This window comes from Microcaecilia unicolor, chromosome 1 (assembly GCF_901765095.1).
Source record: "Microcaecilia unicolor chromosome 1, aMicUni1.1, whole genome shotgun sequence".
In the NCBI taxonomy this organism is placed as follows: Eukaryota; Metazoa; Chordata; class Amphibia; order Gymnophiona; family Siphonopidae; genus Microcaecilia; species Microcaecilia unicolor.
The window spans coordinates 647,477,471-647,501,792 of record NC_044031.1 but is presented as its reverse complement, the minus strand read 5'-3'; the positions used below and the strand labels follow the sequence as shown (position 1 = coordinate 647,501,792).

Sequence of the window (24,322 nt, the reverse complement as noted above, 5' to 3'; positions counted from 1 at the left end):
TGTCACATACCCCCCCCCCTCAAGAAATTGCGACCCTCGGAAGACCACAGAGGGCTCTCCCGAGGGTCTGCAGTTCGGGACAGGGCATCTGCATTTCCATGGAGCTTCCCTGCCCAGTGCTGCACTGTGAAGGAAAAAGCCTGCAGGGCTAAATACCACCTCGTAAGGCGGCTGTTCTGGCCACGCATCTGCTGCAACCATTTTAACGGGGCATGATCCGTTATGAGCGTAAAAGGTCGTCCCTGGAGGTAATATTTTAAAGCCTCCATGGCCCACTTAACGGCTAGGCACTCCCTCTCTATCACCACATAGTGCCGTTCTGCGGGCGTCAGTTTCTTACTCAGAAACAGCACTGGGTGTTCCTCCTGCCCAAACTCTTGGGACAAGACAGCCCCCAGCCCTGTTTCGGAGGCATCGGTTTGTAAAAGGAAGGGCATCCCGAAATCTACCCCCTTCAAGACGGGTTCTTGCCATAAGATGTGTCGTAGCATGTCGAAGGCTGCCCTTCCCTGTGTCTCATAGTAACATAGTAGATGATGGCAGAAAAAGACCTGCACAGTCCATCCAGTCTGCCCAACAAGATAACTCATATTTGCTGCTCTTTGTGTATACCCTACTTTGATTTCTACCTGTGCTCTTCAGGGCACAGACTGTATAAGTCTGCCCAGGACTATCCCCGCCTCCCAACCCCAGCCCCTCCTCCCAACCACCGGCTCTGGCACAGACCGTATAAGTCTGCCCAGCACTATCCTCACCTCCCAAACACCAGCCCTGCCTCCCAACCACCGGCTCTGGCACAGACCGTACAAGTCTGTCCAGCACTATCCCTGCCTCCCAACCACCAGTCCCGCTGCCCACCACTGGCTCTTTTTAACATATCTGTCAAGGGTTCCGGAGATCTCCGCAAAGTTAGGGATGAAATGTTTATAGTACCCCACGAGTCCCAGAAAGCTACGAAGTTGTTTTTTGTTGAGGGGCAAGGCGAAGTCCCATATACCCTGCACTTTATCGGTTAGGGGTTTTATGACTCCTCCCCCTACCCGATATCCTAGGTATGTCACCTCTTGAGCGGCAAACATACACTTTTTTGGGTTCACCGTCAATCCTGCTTCCTGCAGGGATTCTAATACTGTTGCCACCCGCTGCAAATGGGACACCCACTCCCTGCTAAATATTACGATATCCTCCATGTAGGCGGCTGCATACTCGCGATGCCCCCGCAGGATGTGATAAGCGCTGACAGGATGCCGCTGCCCCATTCAAGCCAAATGGCATTCTCCTAAATTGGAATAGCCCTAGAGATGTAATAAAGGCAGTCTTAGGCTTGGCTTCCTCTGCTAAAGGAATTTGCCAATAGCCTTTTGTAAGGTCTAGAGTAGTAAGATACCGGGCTTGTCCCAATCTGTCTAATAAATCATGGACTCGGGGCATAGGGTAGGCATCGAATCTAGAGATGGTGTTTACCCTTCTGAAATCGATGCAAAATCTTTGGGAGCCGGCAGATTTTGGTACCAGTACTACTGGACTAGCCCACGGACTGTGGGACTCCTCTATGACCCCAAGGTCCAGCATTTCTTGCACCTACCTGATAATCTCCTCTCTTCGAGCCTCGGGCACCTGGTAGGGTGTTTGGCGAATGATCTGCCCCGGTTCAGTATGAATATAGTGGGTGATCACCTGTGTTTCCCTGGGAAGGGGGTTAAGTACATCCTGAAACTGCCTCAACAGTGCCTTCACCGCCTGCCTCTGCTGGGGCTCGAGGGAAGTACCTATACCCGGAGTACCCCCTGCCTTGAGGTCACTAAGCTGGGGTCCTAGGTCTTCCTCCTGGACCGCTACCATCGCTCTCCATGGGCGTAGTACAGTCACATGATACACTTGGACTCTTCCTTTGTCATTTTTAACCCGGTAGGGGGATTGAGGGGCGGGACTGTTCAGGGAAGAAGACCTGGTGCAGGTTGCAGGCAGCCTTTGAGTGGCGCTGCCACTGCCCAGGTGAAGACTGCAGCAGACAGGATGTTAAGGTATGGGGGAGGGGGGAATGCACCACCTGTAAAAAAAAAAAAAAAATTTCAGCACCCCCAATTATTTTGACAAGTTGGCTCCTATGGTGCCCCCTTCACCCAAAAGGGCTATTTAATGGTGTACAGATGAGGGTAGTGGGTTTTGGGTGGGTTTTGGAGGGCTCAACAGACAAGATAAGGAAGCAACGGTGAGAAGTGTACCTGGGAGCATTTATATGAAGTCCACAGCACTGCCCCCTAGTGTGCCCCATTGCTCTCCTGGGATGTCTGGGGAACCAGTCTGTTAAAAATGCTGGCCACTCCTACATCCCAATGGCTTGATTTACTACATTTTTCACTTGTACATTTCTTTTTTTCAAAAATGGCCTGAAAGAATAAATGCACAAAGCACAAAACCTTGTTCGAAATGGTATTTTCTTAAAAAAAAAAGACAATTTTCTTTTTTCGAAAATGGGTATATTTCCTATTCAGATTTGGTACGTTTAGTGCAAAATATCCGAAGTCCAACTTAGACGCACTATCGAAAATGCCCCTCCATGTGTAGTTGTTCACTTATACTGAATGCATTTTTTTGGCTGTTCTTGTTCTTATAGTTATTTTATTAATAAATACAATATTATTCTTTTAAGTTTTTCCTGCTGACTTTATTTTTTTTAATCATTTGATTAATCACTATTTAAAATTTTTAAATGAAATGCAGCCCTACTTATAATCATTTCTCTCTAGCTTTCCTTTGCTTGTTATACCCCCCATTCACTTTCTGCTCCTCCTCTTTGACCATTCACCAGTCCTTACCGCCCCCCCCCCCCCCCCGTGGCAGGAGAAAAACAGCAGCAGCAGCACTTAGTTGCAACTGCCTCCTTACTCCTCCAATGACTTACTGAAGTTTGAACCTGTGTAGGCCTTGTAATCTCACATGACCTATTAGGCCTACATGGGTCAAACTTCTTAGTGGCCTAGTGGAGGAGGAAGCAGGAAATCTCTGAAGCTGCTGCTCCTTTTCTCTTGTGGAGTGCCCTAGGGGGTTAATTAGACTGTAGAACCACTGCAGTTAGACCAAATGTGGATAGCTGAGCATATGCTCTGAAGCTATCAGTCTGCTCTGGATAATAAATGAATGTGATGGGCCAGTGGCATGGCACCCTTCAGCCAATGGCTACAGCAGCCTACTGGAAGCCTCTCCACCATCCTAGTGGCTCAATTCATTCCTTAGAGAGAGAGAGAGTTATTGCTTGCTAGGAGGATGAGAGAGGGATAAACAGTAAATCTTGCGGCGGCAGCCAAAAAAGCAAACAGGATGCTAGGAATTATTAGGAAAGGAAATAATAAAGTAAATAAGACCAAGAATATTATAATGTCTCTGTATCGCTCCATGGTGTAACCTCACCTTGAGTATTGCATTCAGTTCTGGTCGCTGTATCTCAAAAAAGATATAGCAGAATTAGAAAAGGTTCAAAGAACAGTGACTAAAATGGTAAAAGGGGATGGAACGCCTCTCATATGAGGAAAGGCTGACTAGGTTAGGGCTCTTTAGCTTGGAAAAGAGATGGCTGAAGGGGGATATGATTGAGGTCTACAAAATTCTGAGTGGTGTCCAATCGGTAAAAGTAAATTGATTTTTCACTCTTTCAAAAAGTATGAAGACCAGAACACTCAATTAAATTACATGGAAATATTTTTTAAAAAATAGAAGAAAATATTTTTTTCACTCAAAGAATAGTTAAGCTCTGGAACGCGTTGCCAGAGGATGTGGTAACAGCGGTTAGTGGATCTGGGTATAAAAAAAGGTTTGGACAAGTTCCTGGAGAAAAAGCCCCTAAGGTGTGGAGGAGTGGCTTAGTGGTTAGAGCACTGGGCTTGCAATCCAGAGGTGGCTGGTTCAAATCCCACTGCTACTTCTTGTGATCTTAGGCAAGTCACTTAACCCTTCATTGCCTCAGGTACAAACTTAGATTGTGAGCCCTCCTGGGACAGAGAAATATCCAGTATACCTGAATGCAACTCACCTTGAGCCCCTACTAAAAAAAGGTGTGAGCAAATTCTAAATAAATAAAATAATCTGTTTTTGAGATAGACATGGTAACATGGAATGTTGCTACTATTTGGGTTTCTGCCAGGTACTTGTGACCTAGATTGGCCACTGTTGGAAGCAGGATACTGGACTAGATGGACCATTGGTCTGACCCAGTTTGGCTGTTCTTATGAATAGTTCTGTTTTTTGTCCTGTTTTTCTTTTTAAAATATCATCTCAGCTGTAGGGAAGTAGGCCACATGTCATGTAGTAATACAATCACATTGCAAGAAGAGGTGAGACCAGTTCTGTTTGATTCCTGGAAGAAAAATTGGTGAGGTAGGTCTGGTCTTGATTGGTTTAAACTGGTCTTTGTGGCTCGGGTGCTCATCTGCTGGTTGGGTCAGATGACACACCCAGAGATATCCAGAGAAATGCATCAGAGGCCAACGGTATTTGACTCTAAATGGTAAAGTTCTATCCAGTGCTTGTGAGGTGTTGTCTGAAAACATGCATATCACAGCAGGGAAACTGCTCTCTCAAGCTAAATGGCCAGCTTCTTTTGCTTAGAGAAATATGTGACTGGAGTAACCTAGTGGTTAGTGCAGTGGACTCTTGTCCTGGAGAACTGGTTTCAATTCCCGCTGCAGCTCCTTGTGACTCTGGGCAAGTCACTTAACCCTCTGCAGAGTAAAAGCTAAGTAACATTAAGTTGAAATTGTAGTTGGAAAATATCACGATTGAAACATTACAATTGAGTATTATATTTTTATCATAAAAAAGTGGAGTTTTTTAAGACCAAGGATTATAATGGAGTCCTAAGTAAGCAGACGATTAGATGGATTGATACATTGAACAAGAATATCGTCATGCTAGGACTGATGAGGTATTTTTTTTCTCCTTTTTTTGATTAAAAAGCAAAAAGAAAAAAGTAAAAAAGATTGCAAGAAAAAGAAAGAAAGATTGATATCACATTGTATATGGATACATGTTTATATATTGTTTACTAGGGTTCAGCTTGTCACTTGACAATATAGTTCAGATTCGCTGAAATCGTGTCCAGACTTTTCTGTTTTTACAAGTTACTTAACCCTCTATTGTCCCAGGTACAAATAAGTACCTGCATATAATATGTAAACAGCTTTGAATGTAGTTGGAAAAACCACAGAAAGGTGGTATATAATCTCCTTTCCCTTATCTTTTGTTATCTGTACCTGTTTGGTCCTAATTTGGTGGAAGGCAGAGTTGTCTCCTTTTCATTTTGAACCCTTAGCCTTTCCTCACTTCCATTCATGTGTTTTTCCTGAATTACGTGTAATGATTAATTCAGCACAAGACGTGTCACTACCTTATTACATGTAATCACTCACCTCTATTATAGCTAGGCGTCTCCATGATGTTATTTCTGGGCTGCTCCAACAATGATCAAACAGGTTTTGTTAAAAATCATCATTCTGTATCCAGCATGAGTGTTGATGGCTGTAGAATCTCAGAGGGTAGCCTATAAAGAACTGTTTTGCTGAGCCTTGATACGAAAAGGTATTGGACAAGGTGGGTTGGAACAACCTCTTTTCATTCCTACCAAATTTTGGCTTCAATAGGCTGTTTTTAGATCAATTTTTAATGCTATAAGAGTTACCCAGCACAAGATGTTTTTTTAATTATATAGCCAGCCTTCAGATTTATTTCCTCATTTCAGACGAGGCTGGCTTCTGTCCGTTCCAGTATTTATTCTGGTTTTGGAACTTCTGGCCATCCAATTTAGGATATATATTAATCCATTCAGGTTACAATTAGCCTCTTTACAGATGATATATTGCTGTTTTGGTGTAACCTCCGATTAGCTCGCCATAGAATTTGGAAAATATTTGCGCACTTTAGAACTTTATCTGATCTTCAAATTACATTTTTAATTCTCTGATGAATCTTTGCCTAATAGGAGGGATTCTGGTTTTCCATTTGAATGACTCAGTGACTTCTTGGTGTACTTTACATCTCTGTTGCAAGAACTTTTGCACAGACATACAGGGCTCCTTTTACTAAAGTGTGCTAACAGATTTAGCACGTGTTAATCAATAGCACACACCAAAGGGTCCTTTTACTAAGCTGTGGAAAAAGGGGCCCTGGGCTAGCAGCGGCAGCCATTTTTGTTGCATGCTGAGGCCCTTTTTACCACAGCGGGTAAAAAGGCTGAAAAAAAGAAATGGCCATGCGGTCCGATTGCAGTAGCTGCGTGGCCATGAGGAGGGAGCACTTACCTCCACCCATTGAGGTGGCAGTAAGGGCTCTTGCGCCAACCTAGTGGTAACCGGACAGTATGCGGTGCTGCCTAATTATCGCCGATTAACTGCTGCAGTAAAAAAAGGGACCTATTTTCCCTAGCACCAGAAATGTCACGCGCTGGGGGTAGAACTACCACCGGCACCTGCGTTGGGTCGGTGGTAGTTCTGGATTGCCGTGAGGTAAGCGTGGGGTGAGCTTACCGCTGCTTTGTAAAAGGGCCCCTAATTGATAAGATACCCATTATATTCCTATGGGCACCTTATCATTTAGAGTGTGCTGATTGTTAGCGTGTATTAAATCTGTTAGCGCACCTTAGTAAAAGGACCTCATAGACTTCTTAATATTGCGAATTCTTTAAGAAAAATGAGTTCATTATTAACAAAATGGAAGGATCTGCCTCTTGTCTTATTTGGAAGATGTGCATTGGTTAAAATAACTGTTCTACCTAACTGGTGCCATGCTGAATGAAACAAGACAATATTCGGCTTTATAAATCTGCAATCGCTAGTTGTACTTGGAAGGTAGTGTGGAAAGCATTGGTCAAAAAATAAGTGGTTTGAGTATGCATGACCTACAATGCCATCTATCAATTCAGAATGTTAAAACTCAAATAAATACAAGGTAAGTTTTTACATGGAGGATGAAACTTGCTAAAGTATCCGCAATTACATTCTCTTCACTACAGGACTGGAATGTCAGATGTTTCATAACTGGAGAAAGAGAGGTCTTGACAGTCTCTGGCAGTTCCTACCTCTGTTATCTCTTTTGAATATCTGAAGGATACATGGGGAATAGCTAATTCTCCCTTGTCCGGATATTTTGAAGGTAGATGGCGGATGCACTATATTCCAGACATCACAGTATTTCCTATCTCTTCAAGATGAAAGATCATTGTATGCTTATTCTACAGTCTTTAATTTTGTCTCATTTTGGTTATTGTAATCTTTTATACAATCTGTTACAACAAATGCAGACACTTCAGAACATTGAAGCCAGGTTAGCCTATTGTGCATGTAGATTTCACAGAGACCCAATTGTTAAGAGAGCTACACTGGCTCCCCCTGATGACAAAACCTGGCTATGCTTCTGCCTTCAAGTATATAAGTATTGCCATACTTGGACAGACCAAAGGTCCATCAAGCCCAGTATCCTGTTTTTAACAGTGGCCAAGGTCACAAGTACCATGGCAAGATCCCAAAAAAGTACAATACATTTTATGCTGCTTATCTGAGAAATAAGCAGCGGATTTTCCCCAAGTCCATTTTAATAATGGTCTATTAACTTTTCCTTTAGGAAGCCAGCCAAACCTTTTTTAAACCCCGCTAAGCTAATTGCTTTTACTACATTCTCTGGCAACGAATTCCAGCAATTAATTATACGTTGATTGAAGAAACAGTTTCTCCGATTTGTTTTAAATTTACTACTTTGTAGCTTCATTGCGTGCCCCCTAGTCCTAGTATTTTTGGAAAAAGTAAACAAGCGATATACATTTACCCATTCCACTCCACTCATTATTTTATAGACCTCTATCATATTTCACTTCAGCCATCTTTTCTCCAAGCTGAAGAGCCCTAGCCGCTTCAGCCTTTCCTCATAGGGAAATCTTCCCATCCCCTTTATCATTTTTGTTGCCCTTTTTCTAATTCCACTATATCTTTTTTTGAGATGTGGCGATAAGAATTGAACACAGTAATCGAGGTGCAGTCGCACCATGGACCGATACAAAGGCATTATAACATCCTCATTTTTGTTTCCTTTTCTAATAATACCTAACATTCTATTTGCTCTCTTTGTCGCCGCAGCACACTGAACAGCGGGGTTCAACGTATCATCAACGACGACACTTAGATCCCTTTCCTGGTCAGTGACTCCTAACGTGGAGTTGTTACACACTATGGATATGCTGAGTCTGAATTTTCCCGTCCAGGGCATAAAATCTATTTTAATTTATTTATTTATAATTTCAATATAATACAAGTTAAACTCTTGCTAAAGAAAAACAGACCATATAATTTCCAAAAATATACAATATCAACTCCTTTAAATTAAAAGGAAAAAGGAAAAATCAATACTCTTTCTTAGACCACCAATGTGAAAATTGTGGGGGCGTGAGGAAAGAAAACTGGTGGATTTCAATCTAAGGTAACTTATAATAAACAACAGGGCATAAAATCTATTGTAAAGTTGATGTCATTGTTTTCTTACCAGGCAGCTTTACATTGGAATTCTTTACCATTGAATATTGCATAGCAACATAGTAAATTATAACAGATAAAGACCTGTACGGTCCATCTAGTCTGCCCAACAAGATACTTTATATGTATACCCGAGTTTGATTTGTCCTTGCCTTTCTCAAGGCACAGACTGTAGAAGTCTGCCCAGCACTGTTCTTGTACTAAGTTCTAAAGCTAACGTCGAAGCCCATTAAAATTTACACTCCAGCCCATCCCTATCTATTCAGTCGCGATCAGCACGTAGGCCATAGAAGTCTGCCCAGCTCCCATTTTGTTTCCCAATTACCGGTGTTGCCACCCAATCTCAGCTAAGATTCCACAGAACCATTCCTTCTAAACAGGATTCTTTTGTGTTTATCCCACGCATGTTTGAATTCCATTACTGTTTTCATCTCCACCATCTCCCGCGGGAGGGCATTCCATGTATCCACCACCCTCTCTGTGAAAAAATATTTCCTGACATTAGTCCTGAGTCTGCCTCCCTTCAACCTCAATTCATGTCCTCTAGTTCTACCACCTTCCCGTCTCTGGAAAAGGTTAATTTGCAGATTAATACCTTTCAAATATTTGAACGTCTGTACCACATCACCCCTGTTTCTCCTTTCCTCCAAGGTATACATGTTCAGGTAAGCAAGTCTCTCCTCGTATGGTTTGCAACGCAAATCCCATACCATTTTTGTAGCTTTTCTTTGCACCGCTTCCAGTCTTTTTACATCTTTAGCAAGATACAGCCTCCAAAACTGAACACAATACTCCAAGCGGGTCCTCACCAACGACTTGTAGAGGGGCATCAACACCTCCTTTCTTCTGCTGATTATACCCCTCTCTATGCAGCCTAGCATCCTTCTGGCCACAGCCGTTACCTTGTCGCCTTGTTTCTTCAAACAATATTAAAACACAAACTCAGTATATGACCTTTAGGAGAAAATTAAAGAGCTACCCTTTTCAGACACTTTTACAAACATGATTGGTCAGATTGAGTATTAACAAGTGAGTTACTGTTATATTCCTAGTGAATGGCTAGTACTCTTAACCCCCTGTTTACTAAACTGTGCGGCAATGCCATCATAGTCCATTTAAAATGAATGGGCTGTGTCGGCATTAGCGCATGGCAATTGCTAGTGCGGCTTAGTAAACCAGAACGTTAGAATTGTGATTTGCACTGAACTATGAGCCCTATTTACTAAGGTGTGCTAATGTTTTTAGCACATGCTAAACGCTAGACATGCCTATATATTCCTATGGGCGTCTCGGGCGTCTCGGGCGTCACTAAAAATGCTAGCTACAGCACGGCTTAGTAAACAGGGCCCTATAGTTGAAAGATAGTTGTGGAATATAAAATGTTAATTGTATTGTATTGTATATTTATCATGGGAAAAAGTATTGGCTAACTTAGATCACTTTATTTAATACCCTTCTTTACACACTCATGTAACAAAATAGCATAATGCTTTAAATGTTTGATGGGTCATATCAATGCATAACACATAGAGAAATTGACTACTAAATGGTTGGTGAAAATGGGAGAAGAGCTGATAATAGAAGAGCTTGAGAAATATTGTCTCAGTTTGTTAGAACTACCCTCAGATTCTTTATTTACGGAAATTTTAAATGATTGCAAAGGGCCTATTTCCACATAGATAGGGCTCAACTTTAAATGTTTTTAATTTGCTTAAAATGCAAAGTTGAGGTAGGTAGCTTTAGACGTTCTTTCATCTGGTTTCTGCATTTGGGTAATTTTTGATGCGGAGTACTGAATTGGATCAGGCTGGTTAGTTGCAAAGTGGTTTTAGTTCTGAGAGCTCTAGATAGGTGGATTTGTTTTCAATAGCACAGAGGAAATTTGTCTATATTGCTCTACCTCTGGCCAAAAAGGCTAGTAGGGGTTAGGTATTTACTTACCATCAAGCTTTGGGCTCAACTCATGATAAACTACCAATTCAGTGACAAATTGTGGGGTCAGGCAGTGGCGTAGCTGTGGGTCGGCCTGGGTGGGCATAGGCTCATCCATTCTTGGCTCAGACCCACCCAGTGGTGGCACCCCACATCAACATCTCTCCTCCTCCGTGGTGTCCTGGCATCTGCTCGCCCATTGCTGAGCTCCATTCATCCCTGGTGTACCTTACAGGCATCCCTGGTGCCTGCAGTGATTCAACTATTGCTGCCTGCGCCAGCCCTGCAGGTTTCCATTAGCCAGGTCTTACCCTCGCTTTCATCATTTCCTGTCTAGTGGGTAGAATCACTGCAGGCGCCAGGGACATCTGTAAGGTACAACAGGGAGGGACGGGGCTCAGCGATGGTCAGGCAGATGCCGGGACGCCATGATGGAGAAGAGAAGTTGATGTGGAGTAAGTGAAAAAATCTATAATTTGTTAAATATCTCCTGGGGGGGGGGGGGGGGATGTGGAGTGCCATGCAGTCCTGCCAAGTCTCCCGCATTGAGCAGGAGACTCCTGCTTTGGTGCGCCATCTCCCGCCCTCCTGCCAAAGCAGGAAAGTCTCCCACTGAGATGTAATTGTTTTTTCTTACTGCCGCTGCTGCTTCTTCCATGCAGCAGCCGCGGGAAAAAAAAAAGCAAACGTGGAGCCACAGTTAGACGTATGCAGCGCTGTACACTTGAACATGAAGAGATGGTCCCTGCTCAACAGCGCTTACAATCTAATTAGGATAGACAAACAGGACAAACAAGAGATAATGGAATATTAAAATGAGGATGATAAAATAAGGGTTCTGAACAAGTGAATAAGGGTTAGGAGTTAAAAGCAGCATCAAAAAGGTGGGCTTTTAGCTTAGATTTGAAGACGGCCAGAGATGGAACTTGACGTACCAGCTCAGGAAGTCTATTCCAGGCATATGGTGCAGCAAGATAAAAGGAATGGAGTCTGGAGTTAGCGGTGGAGGAGACGGGTGCAGATAAGAGAGATTTACCCAGTGAACGAAGTTCCCAGGGAGGAATGTAGGGAGAGATGAGAGTGGAGAGGTACTGAGGAGCTGCAGAGTGAATGCACTTATAGGTCAATACGAGGAGTTTGAATTGTATGCGGAAACAGATAGGAAGCCAGTGAAGTGACTTGAGGAGAGGACTAATATGAGCATAACAACACTGGCAGACATCTCTGGAAAAGGTTTGTCTGTGAATTTATATCTTTCAAATATTAGAACATCAATTATTATTGTCCTTTTATGGAATTAAACTAGTTTATGAGTATGTGAGTGCACTGGTCAGTATGAATGTGTCAGGCCTTTTGAATGTGAAATAAGAAGATTCAGTTTCTTTCTTTGGAGAAAATTATTGTTAATAAAGGGGAGTTTGAACTGTAAGATACTATTCTTATTCTCTTGTTTGTACTATAACTATTTTTAGTTTTATCTTTGTCTTTCTTTAAATAAAAGACTTAAAAATAAATAAATGACTACGGGGTCCTTTTGCAATGGCACGCTAAAAATAAGCATGCGCTAAACACTAGAGACACCTATATATATTCCTATGGGTGTCTCTAGCACTTAGCACATACTAATCATTAGCATGCACTAAAAACGCTAATGCACCTTTGTAAAAGACCTCCTATATGAATACTATGACAGACAGTGGGTTTTTGTAAGCCTGTGACATTTGTTTTGATATTTTCCTGCAATCTATTTCTCTAGTTTGGCCAGCAGGTAGTGCATGTTATGTTTTAAGCTGTTGAAGAAAGGTGAATGATTCCTCCTTTAGTTTAAGCACAGAGAGAGGAAGAGCCTGCAGTGATGTGGGCAGCTATTTTTAAATGTTGTTGTTCTGGGTTCTGATTGGCCTGGAGTTTGAAGTTACCCAGGAGTTACTGGTTTTGCCTCCAGTTTCAGCCAGGGAGAGAGAGAGAGAGAGAGAGAGAGAGAGAGCCTGATCTTCCCATATAGAAAACAAATGTTTTGTTAGTGTTATAATTGATCCATATTTCAGTTATCTGTTACTGTTTGCTGATTGCACCTTTTCTGTTCATTGTTCTAATTTTTCAGACAATAAACAATTTCAGTTTGTTGCCTCTGCTTGTCTGGACTAATTAAGAATCCTGGTGGATTGTGTGTTGGGTCTGTGAGTGCTTTCTAGGAACTATGGGAGCACAGGGCGTGTGGCCACAGTAACCTATCACTGGGGATAATTTGAGAGTAGAAGACTCACCCAGAGGCGGTTGGGACCTATTCGGTGGGAGGAGGGTGCTAGTGTAGAGCACAAGCAGCAGGTGCAGGCGGACCTGAGCTGTACTGGGGATAGACCCTCTAAGTTGCCGTGGGATATCCAGGCGAGTGGCTAGGCGTTTTGTGACAAATACATTGTCAACATGGTACTTTAAATATTTCATATGTGATTTTGTGATCTGCCAAGAACATAGTAGACTGTCAGAATATAATTGTTTTAAATAAAACATAAAAACTGGTTGTACATGTTTAGAGCATATTACTCCTTATTTAGAGGTAATAAATAGAAATAAATCAAAACATAGAACTTTCCTCTACTGATTTATGTTGGTCCTGCTCCAAGCAGAAAGGGTCACTTAAACATATATTATTTGAATGTAACAATGTAAACGCCTTTGGTTTGACATTTGGCCCAAAATACAGGCAATTATAGAGTTTACAGAACCCTTGTCTTTTAAGCACATTGTTTGGAAATCTCTTATAATGCCTTATTCTCTGTCTGATGAAGAAGCCTCTTTGTTTGATTTTCTTATCTCCATAGCATTAAAATCGGTTATTCAACATTTAAAAGATAATTCCAACTTGTCCACTTTTTTATGGTGGAATACTGTATTATTATTTAGGAAATATGAAGACGTTTCTTGAAAGTTTATTTCCCCAACTTGTAAATGTAAGTGCAAATGGCTTAAGTTTGATAATTATTTATCCAAACATTCAGCAATTTCCATTGTACTGTAAGAAGTTTTATCCTCATCTGCTCATTTGTTCTCTTGTTTATGCTTCATGTTTCAAGCATATTGTTCCTTATGCATACATAACTTGTTAGTAAAGATTATTAATTGGCTTTATATGGTTTTGTATTATTGTTATGCCGAATAAATTCAATAAAGATGATTTTCAAAAAAATATATAGAAAAGAAAATAAGATGGTATCTTTTTTATTGCACTAACTTAATACATTTTTGATTAGCTTTTGAAGGTTACCCTTCTTCAGATCAGAAGAAAAAGGTTTACCTTCGAAAGCTAATCAAAAAATGTATTGTTAGTCCAATAAAAAAGGTACCATCTTATTTTCTTTTCTCTGTTTTGATTTATTTCTATTTATTACTGTTAAAAAGTGGACTAACACAGTTACTACACTCCTTATTTAGAAAAATTGAATTGCTTACCCATGTTAAGAAGGATTAAGTTTTAAGATTTTAATCCTTCTGTTTAAGATTTTTGATGCCTACATGATTACTTTGCTCAATGGTTCCATCATGCGGTGTGTCGAGGCTCAGTCCCACATGTGGCTGGGGCCTTCCCACATATTAGTCTCGTGTTGTGGAATTCATTGCCTCGAGAACTTAGGGCCCCTTTTCCAAACCTGTGGTAAAAGGGGCCCTGTGGTGGCATTGGTGCGTGGATTTGCCACGCCGAGGTCCCTTTTTACTGCAGTGGCTAAAAGGCTTTTAAAAAAAGAATAAAAGGAAATGGCCATGTGGTAAGTTAAACACTTGCCACACAGCCATTTCATGAGGGAGCCCTTACCATCACCTAATTAGGAGGCGCTAAGGGCTCCCATGCTAACTTGACGGTAATGTTCTGCCTAATTATCACCAGGTAAGCCCCTAGCGCTAAAAATAAAAAATATTTTTAAAGCACTGGAAATGATGTGCGGTGTGGGCGGGAACTGTCACTGGGCTACTGCAGTAGCCCTGCGGTAATGCCGAATTGACGGGCAGCACGGCGCCTTTGTAAAAGGGCCCCTTAGAGAAGAATGGACATTATTAATATTTCTGAACTGTTTTGAGAGCTACCAATCTAATGGTATATAAAATGGCCAAATAAACATATAATAAATTTTGAAAGACACCAACTAACTAACTAACTAACTAACTAACTAAATAAATAAAAAAATTGGTTTTGGAACAATTTGGATCAAAAGTATAAAATATATATTATTATTGTTAATGTTTTGAATTTTCTCTATTCTGTTCTATGTAATCCTCCTATAAAAGGGGTTTACTTCCCTGGATTGGTGGAATATAAATAATTGTAAATAAATAAAATAGAATGAATTCAATGTTCAGCTTAGTTAGATACGTCACCTCCACCCTGTAGATGGCAGCCTAAGGTATTCCAGGCATCCTACTCACACAGACACAGACACCACGGATCATCAGAATTTCAATCATAAGTTTAGGCTTAGCTTCTGTGAAACTCTGATCCTGGAGGTTTCTGTAAGTAGGGTGCGCTTGTCTTTTGCTCTTGTTGTACAAAACTGTATTGCCTCTCTTCGATGGCTCGCAGAGAAAAATATAACAACAACACACAGGAAACAGGTGGATCTCCCTGGCCCTTTTTGCTATCGTTCAAACACGTCTTGCTTGAACAAAACTATAATGTTTTAATTAAAAGCAATATGTTGGAATAGGCTTATTTTTTAAAGTGATTTTACATATGGTTTAAGAGGCAATAAATGTTCCGATGAGCAAAATTGATGTTCATATTTCGGCTTAATTTGTTATATTGTACTTATACAAATTTTCAAAATAAAAGTGATTTTTGAAAAAAAAAAAAAAAATCAGTTTCTGATTATGGAAACCTCCGGAGGGGAGGGGGGCACGTGGTAACCATATTGGATAGGGGCATAGGTTCTGGAGAATGAATGTGTGGGCGGCCATTTTTGTGAGGGGCAAAAACTGGTGTTTAAATTCCTTGCTAAACACTAAACATCACGGAGCGTCTTTAAGCCATTATCTGGGCCCCTCCTTGATATGGGCAGAAGCTAGTCACCCTCGGGTTGGACCGGCTTCATCTTTGTGACGTCACACCGCTTGTTTACCCGCCCCACCTCCTTTGTAGGGAATGCAGGATACGAGACAACTCAAGGACGTGTCTATTAAACCTGCTTGACACAGCCCTATTAGTTTGGGGCGGAAGTGAATTTTTTTTCCTCTGGTAGTGGCCATCTTTGTTAGCTTATTATGCAACCTGACAGTTTCTAAGGTGACCTTTCATTCTTAAATTCATCAAGTTCCTTAGTAGAAACGTTCATATACCATTAGGCAGTTATTATTAGGTTCAGGTAAATGTGTTTTCAATGTAAAATTAAATTAGTTCTTTTTATAATTTTAAAAATCGTTTGACGTGGAATAAGAATAATCTTTTAAACATTGCGCTTTGCTCTTGGGCTGCTACCTCGTGTCGTGAGCAACGGCCTGAGACCCACGGCACGTGCCACGACCGTATTTCAGGGTTTGTAGTCCTATTTCGCCAATCCTTACTGGGTCAGGACTACAAGATCCAGAATGCACGTCACCAATCCTTAATGGGTCTGGACTACACGATCCAGAATTCAACTGCTAAGGGAGGACATGCGGTTCACTTGAATCTGAAGATGTTCCACTTCCAGAAATGTTGCAACACAACGACTCAGAACTGTAAAAACATGTACAGTGAGGATTATTGTCGCCACTAGTAAAGGTGAAGTAAGTCACAGAGGACACGGCTGTCATGTTGTGATGTCTGTTTTCGGTGCCAGAGGGCGCTGCTGCTTGATTTCTTTTTGTTGACTTTCGCTTCTGAAGGGTAAACGAATTTCTGCTATTGTGCCCTTAAGCATGTTGTTAAAATCATGAGATGCAAAGCATTCTGACATCAGACAGGACACTGCCAAATGCCCGGGTAATTAGGGAAGAATCAAATAGGAAAAGAATTAAAGACCTTTATGCTCAGAAGTTCTTGCTAGCTCTATTGAACCGGTTTACCCAAGGAAGTGGTGGAGTCTCACATATTGGAGGTTTTTAGACCAGTTGAGCTGAATGGGTTTGCACCTTAACATGAAGAAGAGAGATTGAGATTCTGACAACTGGTAAAATCAATAATTTCATTCTTGATGGAGAAAGTAATAGAAATAGTATTTATTTATTTAATTTATTTAACACATTTATACCCCACATTTTCCCACTAGTCGCAGGCTCAGTGTATTTATTTGTTACGTTTATATCCCACATTTTCCCACCTATTTGCAGGCTCAGTGTGGCTTACAAAGTACCGTAAAGGCGTTTGCCATTTCGGTTGATAACAAATACAAGATTGTGTTGAGGTCAGATGAGGTAGAAGTGAATCAGGCGTCATGGGGTCGAGGGGAAAGAGGAAAGTAAATTGACCAGTATGAACATTGATTATGTTGTGTTGCTGGGTGTGAGGATTTATGTTGGATCGGTGGGATAAGCTTTTTTGAAGAGGTTTTTTTTTATAAATGATTTCCTGAAGTTTAGGTGGTCATGTATTGTTTTCACTGCATATGGGAGTCCATTCCGTAGTTGTGCGCTTATGTAGGAGAAGCTAGATTCGTGAGTTGTTTTGTATTTTAGCCCTTTACAGTTTGGGTAATGTAGGTTTAAGTATGATCGTACTGATCAAAGTCTGTTTCTTGTTGGTAGATCTATAAGGTCTGTCATGTATCCTGGGACTACGCCGTAGATGATTTTGTGGACCAAAGTGCAGATTTTGAAGATGATCCATTCTTTGACTGGGAACCAGTGCAGCTTTTCTCAAAGGGGTTTAGCGCTTTCGAATCGTGTTTTACCATATATCAGTCTGGCTGCTGTGTTTTGGGCGGTCTGGAGTTTTTTTGTGAGTTGTTCTTTGCATCCAGCATAGATACCGTTGCAATAATCTGCATGGTTTAGGACCATTAATTGTGTTAGTTTACGAAAGGTATCCCTCGGGAAGAAAGGTTTTATTCGTTTGAGTTTCCACATTGAGTGGAACATTTTCTTTATTACGGTTTTTACTTGGTTCTCGAGAGTGAGGTTGCGGTCGATTGTGACTCTGAGTATTTTTAGGCTGTCTGAAATAGGGAGTGTATGTCCTGATAATTTCAACCTGCTTGGGTTTATTGATTTGGATCTAGCTCTTACCTTTTCAACAGTAGCTCAAAGTGAGTTATATTAAGGGTACTCTAGGTATTTCCTTGTCTCTGGAAGGCTTATAATTTAAGTTTGTACCTGTTTAGTGACTTGGTCAACATTACAAGCAGCAGGATTTGATCCAGGCATCCTGGAGGAGTAGCCTAGTGGTTAGTGCAGTGGACTTTGATCCAGGGGAACTGAGTTCGATTCCCACTGTAGCTCCTTGTGTCTCTGGTCAAGTCAATTAACCCTCCATTGCCCCTGGTACAAAATAAGTACCTGAATATATGTAAACCGCTTTGAATGTAGTTGCAAAAACCTCAGAAAGGCGGTATATAAGTCCTATTTCCCTTTCCCCTTTATTGTGAGCCTGGTTGCTCTAAGCACTAGAATACTCCTCCACGCCTTAGAATGGATCAGTAACACTATCTCATCAGATATGGATAATGTTCAATAAATAATGCAGCTTATGAAATTTACCGCAAGCTGCATTTCTTTATTATGTGTAACAGTGAGGTGCTTTGTGCGCATTTGTATTGCATCACAGTTCATAATTAATATGTATTGCATTAAGCCGTACTATTGACAGGTAACATATGTTATTGCCAATTACCTTGCATTAAGTGGCAAATAATACTCGTTATGGCCATAATAGAGCTTAATAAATAGATGTTTAAATTTGTATCTTGAAAAGGTTCTCTCTCTTTGTCTGCAGTCGGTCTGGGGGTGATGCTGGCAACAGTGTTGCGCCTCTCCTGGCGCCCAGACCTCACCAGAACATGTGCCACCTTTGCTAACTCGCCTGAAGTGACAGCCCATGGCCCTGCCTGGAGCTGCCTGTCACTTGAGAATGAGCAGCGGTGCCGCCATGTGTTGGAGGCTCCCACAGCACAGTACCGTGACACAAAAGTTTCAGCTGCTGTCCTGGTGTCGCTGTGCACCGTGGCCGGAGTCCCCTCTTTCCTGTATACGTTGCGCTCAAGCACACTACTTGGGAGCCACAAGGGGGAAGTCAGGTGAGTCTGTGTGATATCGGTTGGTCTCGATTACTATAAATTCTGTGCCCCATTGAAACACCATATTTATTTTATTTCAGTATTTATTTAGTGTCTTAAAAATGTCGTATTATAGATGATATTAGATCAGGTCCTCTGGGCAAACCCAACCAGTCAGGTTTTCAGGACACTGACAATGAATATGCATGACATAGATTCGTTTATCGTTTATTACAATTTGCTATACTGCCTCATTCGTGACACAAGGTGGTTTACAATCAAATAAAAAAATCAAAGAAAAGAACTCCATAAATTAAAGGACAAATGTCAATCAGTCAAGATAAATAAGAATACATTCATTCAATAGCCCTCATTTACAGCATCCTGTGCATACAATAGAGGTAGTTCATGCAAATTTATCACATGCATATTTATTTATTTATTTTAACACATTTATACCCCACATTTTCCCACTAGTAGGCTCAATGTGGCTTACACAAAACCTTAGGGTAGGTTACAATAATGTGGATAGGCTATAAACTGGATTGGCTAGGTGTGTCCCAAGGACTGAGTTCAGAACCCCTGCATTAGATAAGGGCCCATTGGTCCATCCACTCTGCATGTTTGTTCCCATGTACCCTGCTCTAGCTTTTGGATATCTTCCAGCTATCAGCAGTACAAACTTGACCACCTGTGGGATATCGCTTCTCTTTCAAGAAGATTTTCATTAATTCCCTTGCTTGACAACTTCATATTTTTTAAACCAACATCCACGCTCTTTTATCCAACTTCTGTACCCTGCCCTTTCCACCTCTCTCTGCCTCTGCCCTTCCTTAATTCTCTCAAAACCTTGATTACCTTCAAGTTTGCTGACAGGTGATTTCTTAGTGATGGAGGATTATATTGTATTCTCTAAGTCTCTCTTCCCACCCCCCCCCCACCCCCAGCTTCATATGATACTCATTTACCTGCTTCCCATTCTCCAACTTACTGGTTCCCAGTCTTTTGATGGAATGGCATGCTCGGCACCAATTCAATCTGTTGTGACACACCTTCACTTTCCATCCTCCCCTTCCACATCCTGCATCATCACCTCCCCTCCCCATGCCTTGTATTGCCTTCTCTCAAGATCATCTCCTGTTGCCACCTCCCCTGCCAGTTTCCTTATGAAGTCAGAGCCATGTGGGACTCCATCCCATAGTGCCGGTCTCATCTCGGAAGGAAACTGGCAGAAAAGAAGGGAAGAACAAGAAAGAAGCACCGCTCGCCAATACCTCCTCATGGTAGGACATGACCGCGCAAGGGAAAAGAGAAGAAAGAGAGGAAGACCTTGTTGCTTTGCACCACAGCAGTTGTGGCTCGTCCCCTCTTTTCTCTGCTAGGGATCTTGAAGTTCTCTGACACTGCAGGACATTAGTTGGGAATCTCTGCCTTATCTAACCTGTGGGCTGCGGCACCTGGAAGGCAGATAACATCCTTCTTTCTAGTGTCATTTTTCAGCTCTGTACCTCTTACGCCAGAGACCCTTGCTGGAATGTTTTTCTCGTTTGGGTACCTCTGCCAGCTTTTCCCAGGTCCTTGTCATAGATGATCTCTCTGAGGGTGGAGGCTTTTCTGAGAAGTAAAACACATCAGGCATCTCTGATCCATAGTCTGAGACGTTCCTCTTTTTGAAGACCTCTGTGCAGTGGTACTGGATAAAGTAGTTCCTACATTGTTCAGCTGTAACTCTGATCATTTCCCTGTCGGATCCTGAGATCCAAACATAGATAGGAGAACATTAAAACTGCTATAAGGTTTCCCTGAAGACTGAAGTCTCTCAGACACTGCACTGCATTCTCTCCCCATCCAAAATGTGGTAATGCATTTACTTGTGGGATACAGTATGAAGGACTACATGTCTGTAGTCCCGATGCAGTATGTTGGTTGCCAGTTGGCTTCAGGATGCAGCTAACGTGACTATAATGAGAAAGTGTAGTGCTTAGTCTGCTTGAATTATGGAAGACTAGTAAAAAAGGCCCGTTTCTGTGAGAAATGAAACAGGCGCTAGCAAGGTTTTACTCAGAGTGTTTGTTTGAGAAAGAGTGTGTGCGAGAGATGGAGTGTGTGTGTCAGAGAGAATGAGAGAGAGAGAAAGAAAGAGTGTGTTAGTGTTTGTGTGTGAGAGAGAGTGTGTGTGATGAAACAGGTGGTAGCAAGTGTGTGTGTGTGGGAATGAGAGTGTGTGTGTGTGGGAATGAGAGTGTGTGCCAGGGTGCCCCCCTCCCCCAAGGTGGCCCCCTTCCCTCCCTCTTCCCTGCTTGCCAGATGCAAGTGTGTCTTTGTGACAGACAGAGAGAGTTAGTGAGTGCGAGTGTGTTTGTGAGAGAGAGAGTGGGTGTGTGTGTGTGGGAATGAGAGTGCGTGCCAGTAACTGGCAGCCTGCCTGCCAAGGGGCTTCCATCCCTCTGCCTATCTCCCCACCTCGTACTCCTCCTGCAGCTTTCCCTGCCACTTGATCGGCGTTATTGGGTACTCCTCCCCCTGCCTGCTAGCACTGATGTTTCCCTGCATGCCTGGCTGCCAAGGGGCCTCCCCCCCCCCCGCCTCTCTCCCCACCTCGTACTGCTTGCCTGGCTGCCAAGGGGCCTCCCCCCCTGCCTCTCTCCCCACTACTGCACCTCGTAGTGCTCCTGCACCCCTTCGTGGGACTTGATCGGTGTTATTCTCGACTCCTCCCCCTGCCTGCTAGCACTGAGCTGTTTTACCTCCTGCTCGACCGGCGTCCCGTTTGTTTTTTTTTTGGAGGGTGGGAACTTGGGGATCGCGGCAGTGTGGCCAGGTGTTTGGACGGTAGGGTCGGGAGGGCAGCGTCGGTGGTCAGCTGTTTTGCGGAGGGCGGAGGACGGCAGCGTCGGGAGGGCGCAGGTGGCTCATTTTTTGTAGGGCGGCAGCGTGGGGATGGCGGCGGATCAGCTGTTCGGACGGCACTCCTCCCCCTGCGTAGGTCGCTGTTTGTCGCTTTGCGTGGGGGGGATGGAGGGTCTGCGTAGGTCGCTGTTTGTCGGTGTGCGTGGGGGGGGTGGAGCGTTGGAGGGCGGTGGAACTGGGGATTCGTTGAGTGTCATAGCCCCGCCCTCGACGTCATAACGTTCGGACGCGAGGGCGGGGCAGACACTCATGGGGAAAAATTTTGGTCTCTGCCACCTCAAAAACGGAAGTGGCAGCTTCATTTAGAACGTTGGGGTTGCGAATTATGTGCGGAAGGGGCGTGGCTGAGGGTGGGTCTATGGGTGAGAGTGAGTGGTGCATGAGTGACAGTGAGTGTCCCTGCCACAGAGTGAGCTTCAGAATGTTTCAGGTGAGATTTATTTATATAGATGAGTGCAATTTGCATTTGTATGATGGATATGCAGATGTTTAATGTGCTCTCCCTGCTTGGGGTACCTGTTAGAGAAGCAGTTAAATGTACATGGGAAAAGGATAAACCAGCCATTCCCAACCCAGTCCTTGGGGCACAATTATTCCCATCGGGTTTTCAAGATAATCCACAATGAATATGCATAAGATAGATTTGCATGCAAATCTAACTGATAAATATTCATTGTGGCTATCCTGAAAACCTGATGGGACTAGGTGTGTCTTGAGGACCGAGTTGGGAATAGCTGGGATAAATGTTCCTTAAAGCTGGAAAACAAATCCGCCTCATCTGTTCTGGTGATTCCTGGGTGTGGTGAATAGCCCTGCAAAAGAACCATACTGGACTCTAAACCCTATGCAGGCATCAAACTGACACACATAAACAGAAATCCAGCACAGAGAACTGAAGAGCCCCATGCAGGCATTACACTGATACATACAAAGCATGAGTACAGCATGGACAGCTCAACAGTACACTCAAGCAAGAAAATTCTTTCAAACAGGGGAAGTGGCCATAATAAAATATGCAGAGCCTGTATTTAAAATAAAAATCTCAGAAAGTGAATATATTTTAAAATAGGTGAAATGAAACAGGAGTAAAACGAAGAGAATGAGTGCCATTTAACTGCCAGTTAATATGTGGAGGCCTGTAGGTGGCGCTGTTGCTTAAAAGAGGAACTTTGGTTTTGTGTCTTTCAGTTTCCCTGGAGGAAAGTGTGACCCATCGGACCAGAGTGTTATCCACACAGCCTTGAGGGAGACTGAGGAAGAGCTGGGGATTCAGGTGCTAGAGGAGAATGTGTGGGGGATCATGAAACCGCTCACGCTTCGGGTAAATGTTTTAGTGTACCTCTCCTGAAGCCTTGTTAGGAAAGACCCATACAGACTGAATGAATAGAATAAATAAATCAATCTCCTGTGACATCACAGAGCCTAAAACTGCTCACTGATTGGGCAGTTCTTCGATAATGTCACCCTGTAATTGCTCACTGATTGGATAATTTCACTGTGATATCATACACTATGAATTTAGCTACTGCCTAGGAATTGCTTAGTGACTGGTTAGTATTGACTTCTAGGGATGGAGACTTATCCACTTGTTACATTTCAGTTTTGGGTTTTTTTGGGGGTATATGGTTTGTCCCCCAGTAAAACATTTTCCCCTGAAAGATGTAGAGTATGGTGTGTTGATGGGTGTGGAAAAACTCACAATTTAAATGTATGTAAGTCTGACACACACAGACACAACAAGGGGGTGTGGACCTTTTGTAGCTACCATACGCATAGTGTGTATTTGTAAGTTATGCAGACACTGATCTTTTCTGTGCTTCAATGGTAATATTTCTTCTTTGTGGCCAGACAGAAATGGTGATTGTTCCGGTTCTTGCAAACCTTGGTTGTAAGGAATTGCTCAGTCTGAGGCCAAACAGAGCAGAGGTGAGTCCTTCCCTGCACTGGAGTTGTTAATGTTGGAATCTGCTGACCAATGGAGCGAATGTTGGAGCTGAGAATTTGCCCAAAGCTGCCCTGGCCGCTCAAAGTCATGTCAGATGTAGCACTGAAGCTCTAGGAACATCCTTGGTACTCTATTGAAGATCTTTTCTGGACCATCCATAACCATTTCACTGTGCTGCCAGGCTGCTGCTTCTAACAGGAGTGCTTGTCCAGTACAAAATGAAATTCTCCTGTGCTCCACAATTAGAAATGTTTTGCTGTCTACAAAGCAACCATTTCAGTTCCGAAGGTCATAAGATAATCAGAAAGCCAGCATGGTATTAGGGATGTTGTGCTTGTGGAAGAGATGTGTTGCATAATCAGCAATATGTTGAAACCCAACACTGTATCAACAACTTATATTTCCTTGTCATCAGCAGCAGATGAATCCATTAACTGATGGGTTATGTCCGCCTACCAGCAGGTGGTGATAGAGAACACTGAAAAACCATAGTGCTCTATGGACGGCTAGCTCCATCTGCCTTCAGTATTGCTCTATCTCCCAGCAGGTGTGGACGTAGCTTGATCAGCTCCTGGAAAAATTCTGCCTGGGGTGGCTCCTGCGCTTTTGCCAGTTGAAGCAGGGGTGTTGTGGCTGGTGGTGCCCACTTTGAAGGCATATAGGTTCGCCCTTTCCCTGCCTTACCCATCCCCCTGCCTACCGGAGTACCTCTGTTGCTGCCTGCCTCCAACTTTCCTCACAGCGTAACAAAAAAAAACGCATTGGTTCTGCGTGGCTATTCTGAGGTTATTTTCCACATGCAGCTTGACCGGAGCTCGTTTGACTTGGTCTTTTGAGGTGAG

At 42.7% G+C, this 24,322-nt stretch overlaps 1 protein-coding gene across 7 annotated transcripts in view; it reads left to right on the top strand.

The window, feature by feature from the left end:
* The first annotated feature begins 1,553 nt into the window (after positions 1 to 1,553).
* Positions 1,554 to 24,322, top strand: part of NUDT8 (nudix hydrolase 8) — a 40,859-nt gene continuing 18,090 nt past the window's right edge. The window contains exons 1-5 of one of the 7 annotated variants that reach the window (XM_030222589.1): positions 5,425 to 5,586; positions 7,004 to 7,143; positions 18,346 to 18,646; positions 22,724 to 22,856; positions 23,384 to 23,461. In XM_030222589.1, coding sequence (XP_030078449.1) covers positions 18,360 to 18,646; positions 22,724 to 22,856; positions 23,384 to 23,461 — 498 coding nt within the window. In that variant the 5' untranslated portion in view covers positions 5,425 to 5,586; positions 7,004 to 7,143; positions 18,346 to 18,359. Of the gene's footprint in view, positions 1,564 to 5,424; positions 5,587 to 7,003; positions 7,144 to 15,714; positions 16,203 to 16,352; positions 16,586 to 18,345; positions 18,647 to 22,723; positions 22,857 to 23,383; positions 23,462 to 24,322 lie in introns of those variants that run through there. The other 6 variants (XM_030222614.1, XM_030222597.1, XM_030222582.1 and 3 more) reach the window with 6 other exon arrangements.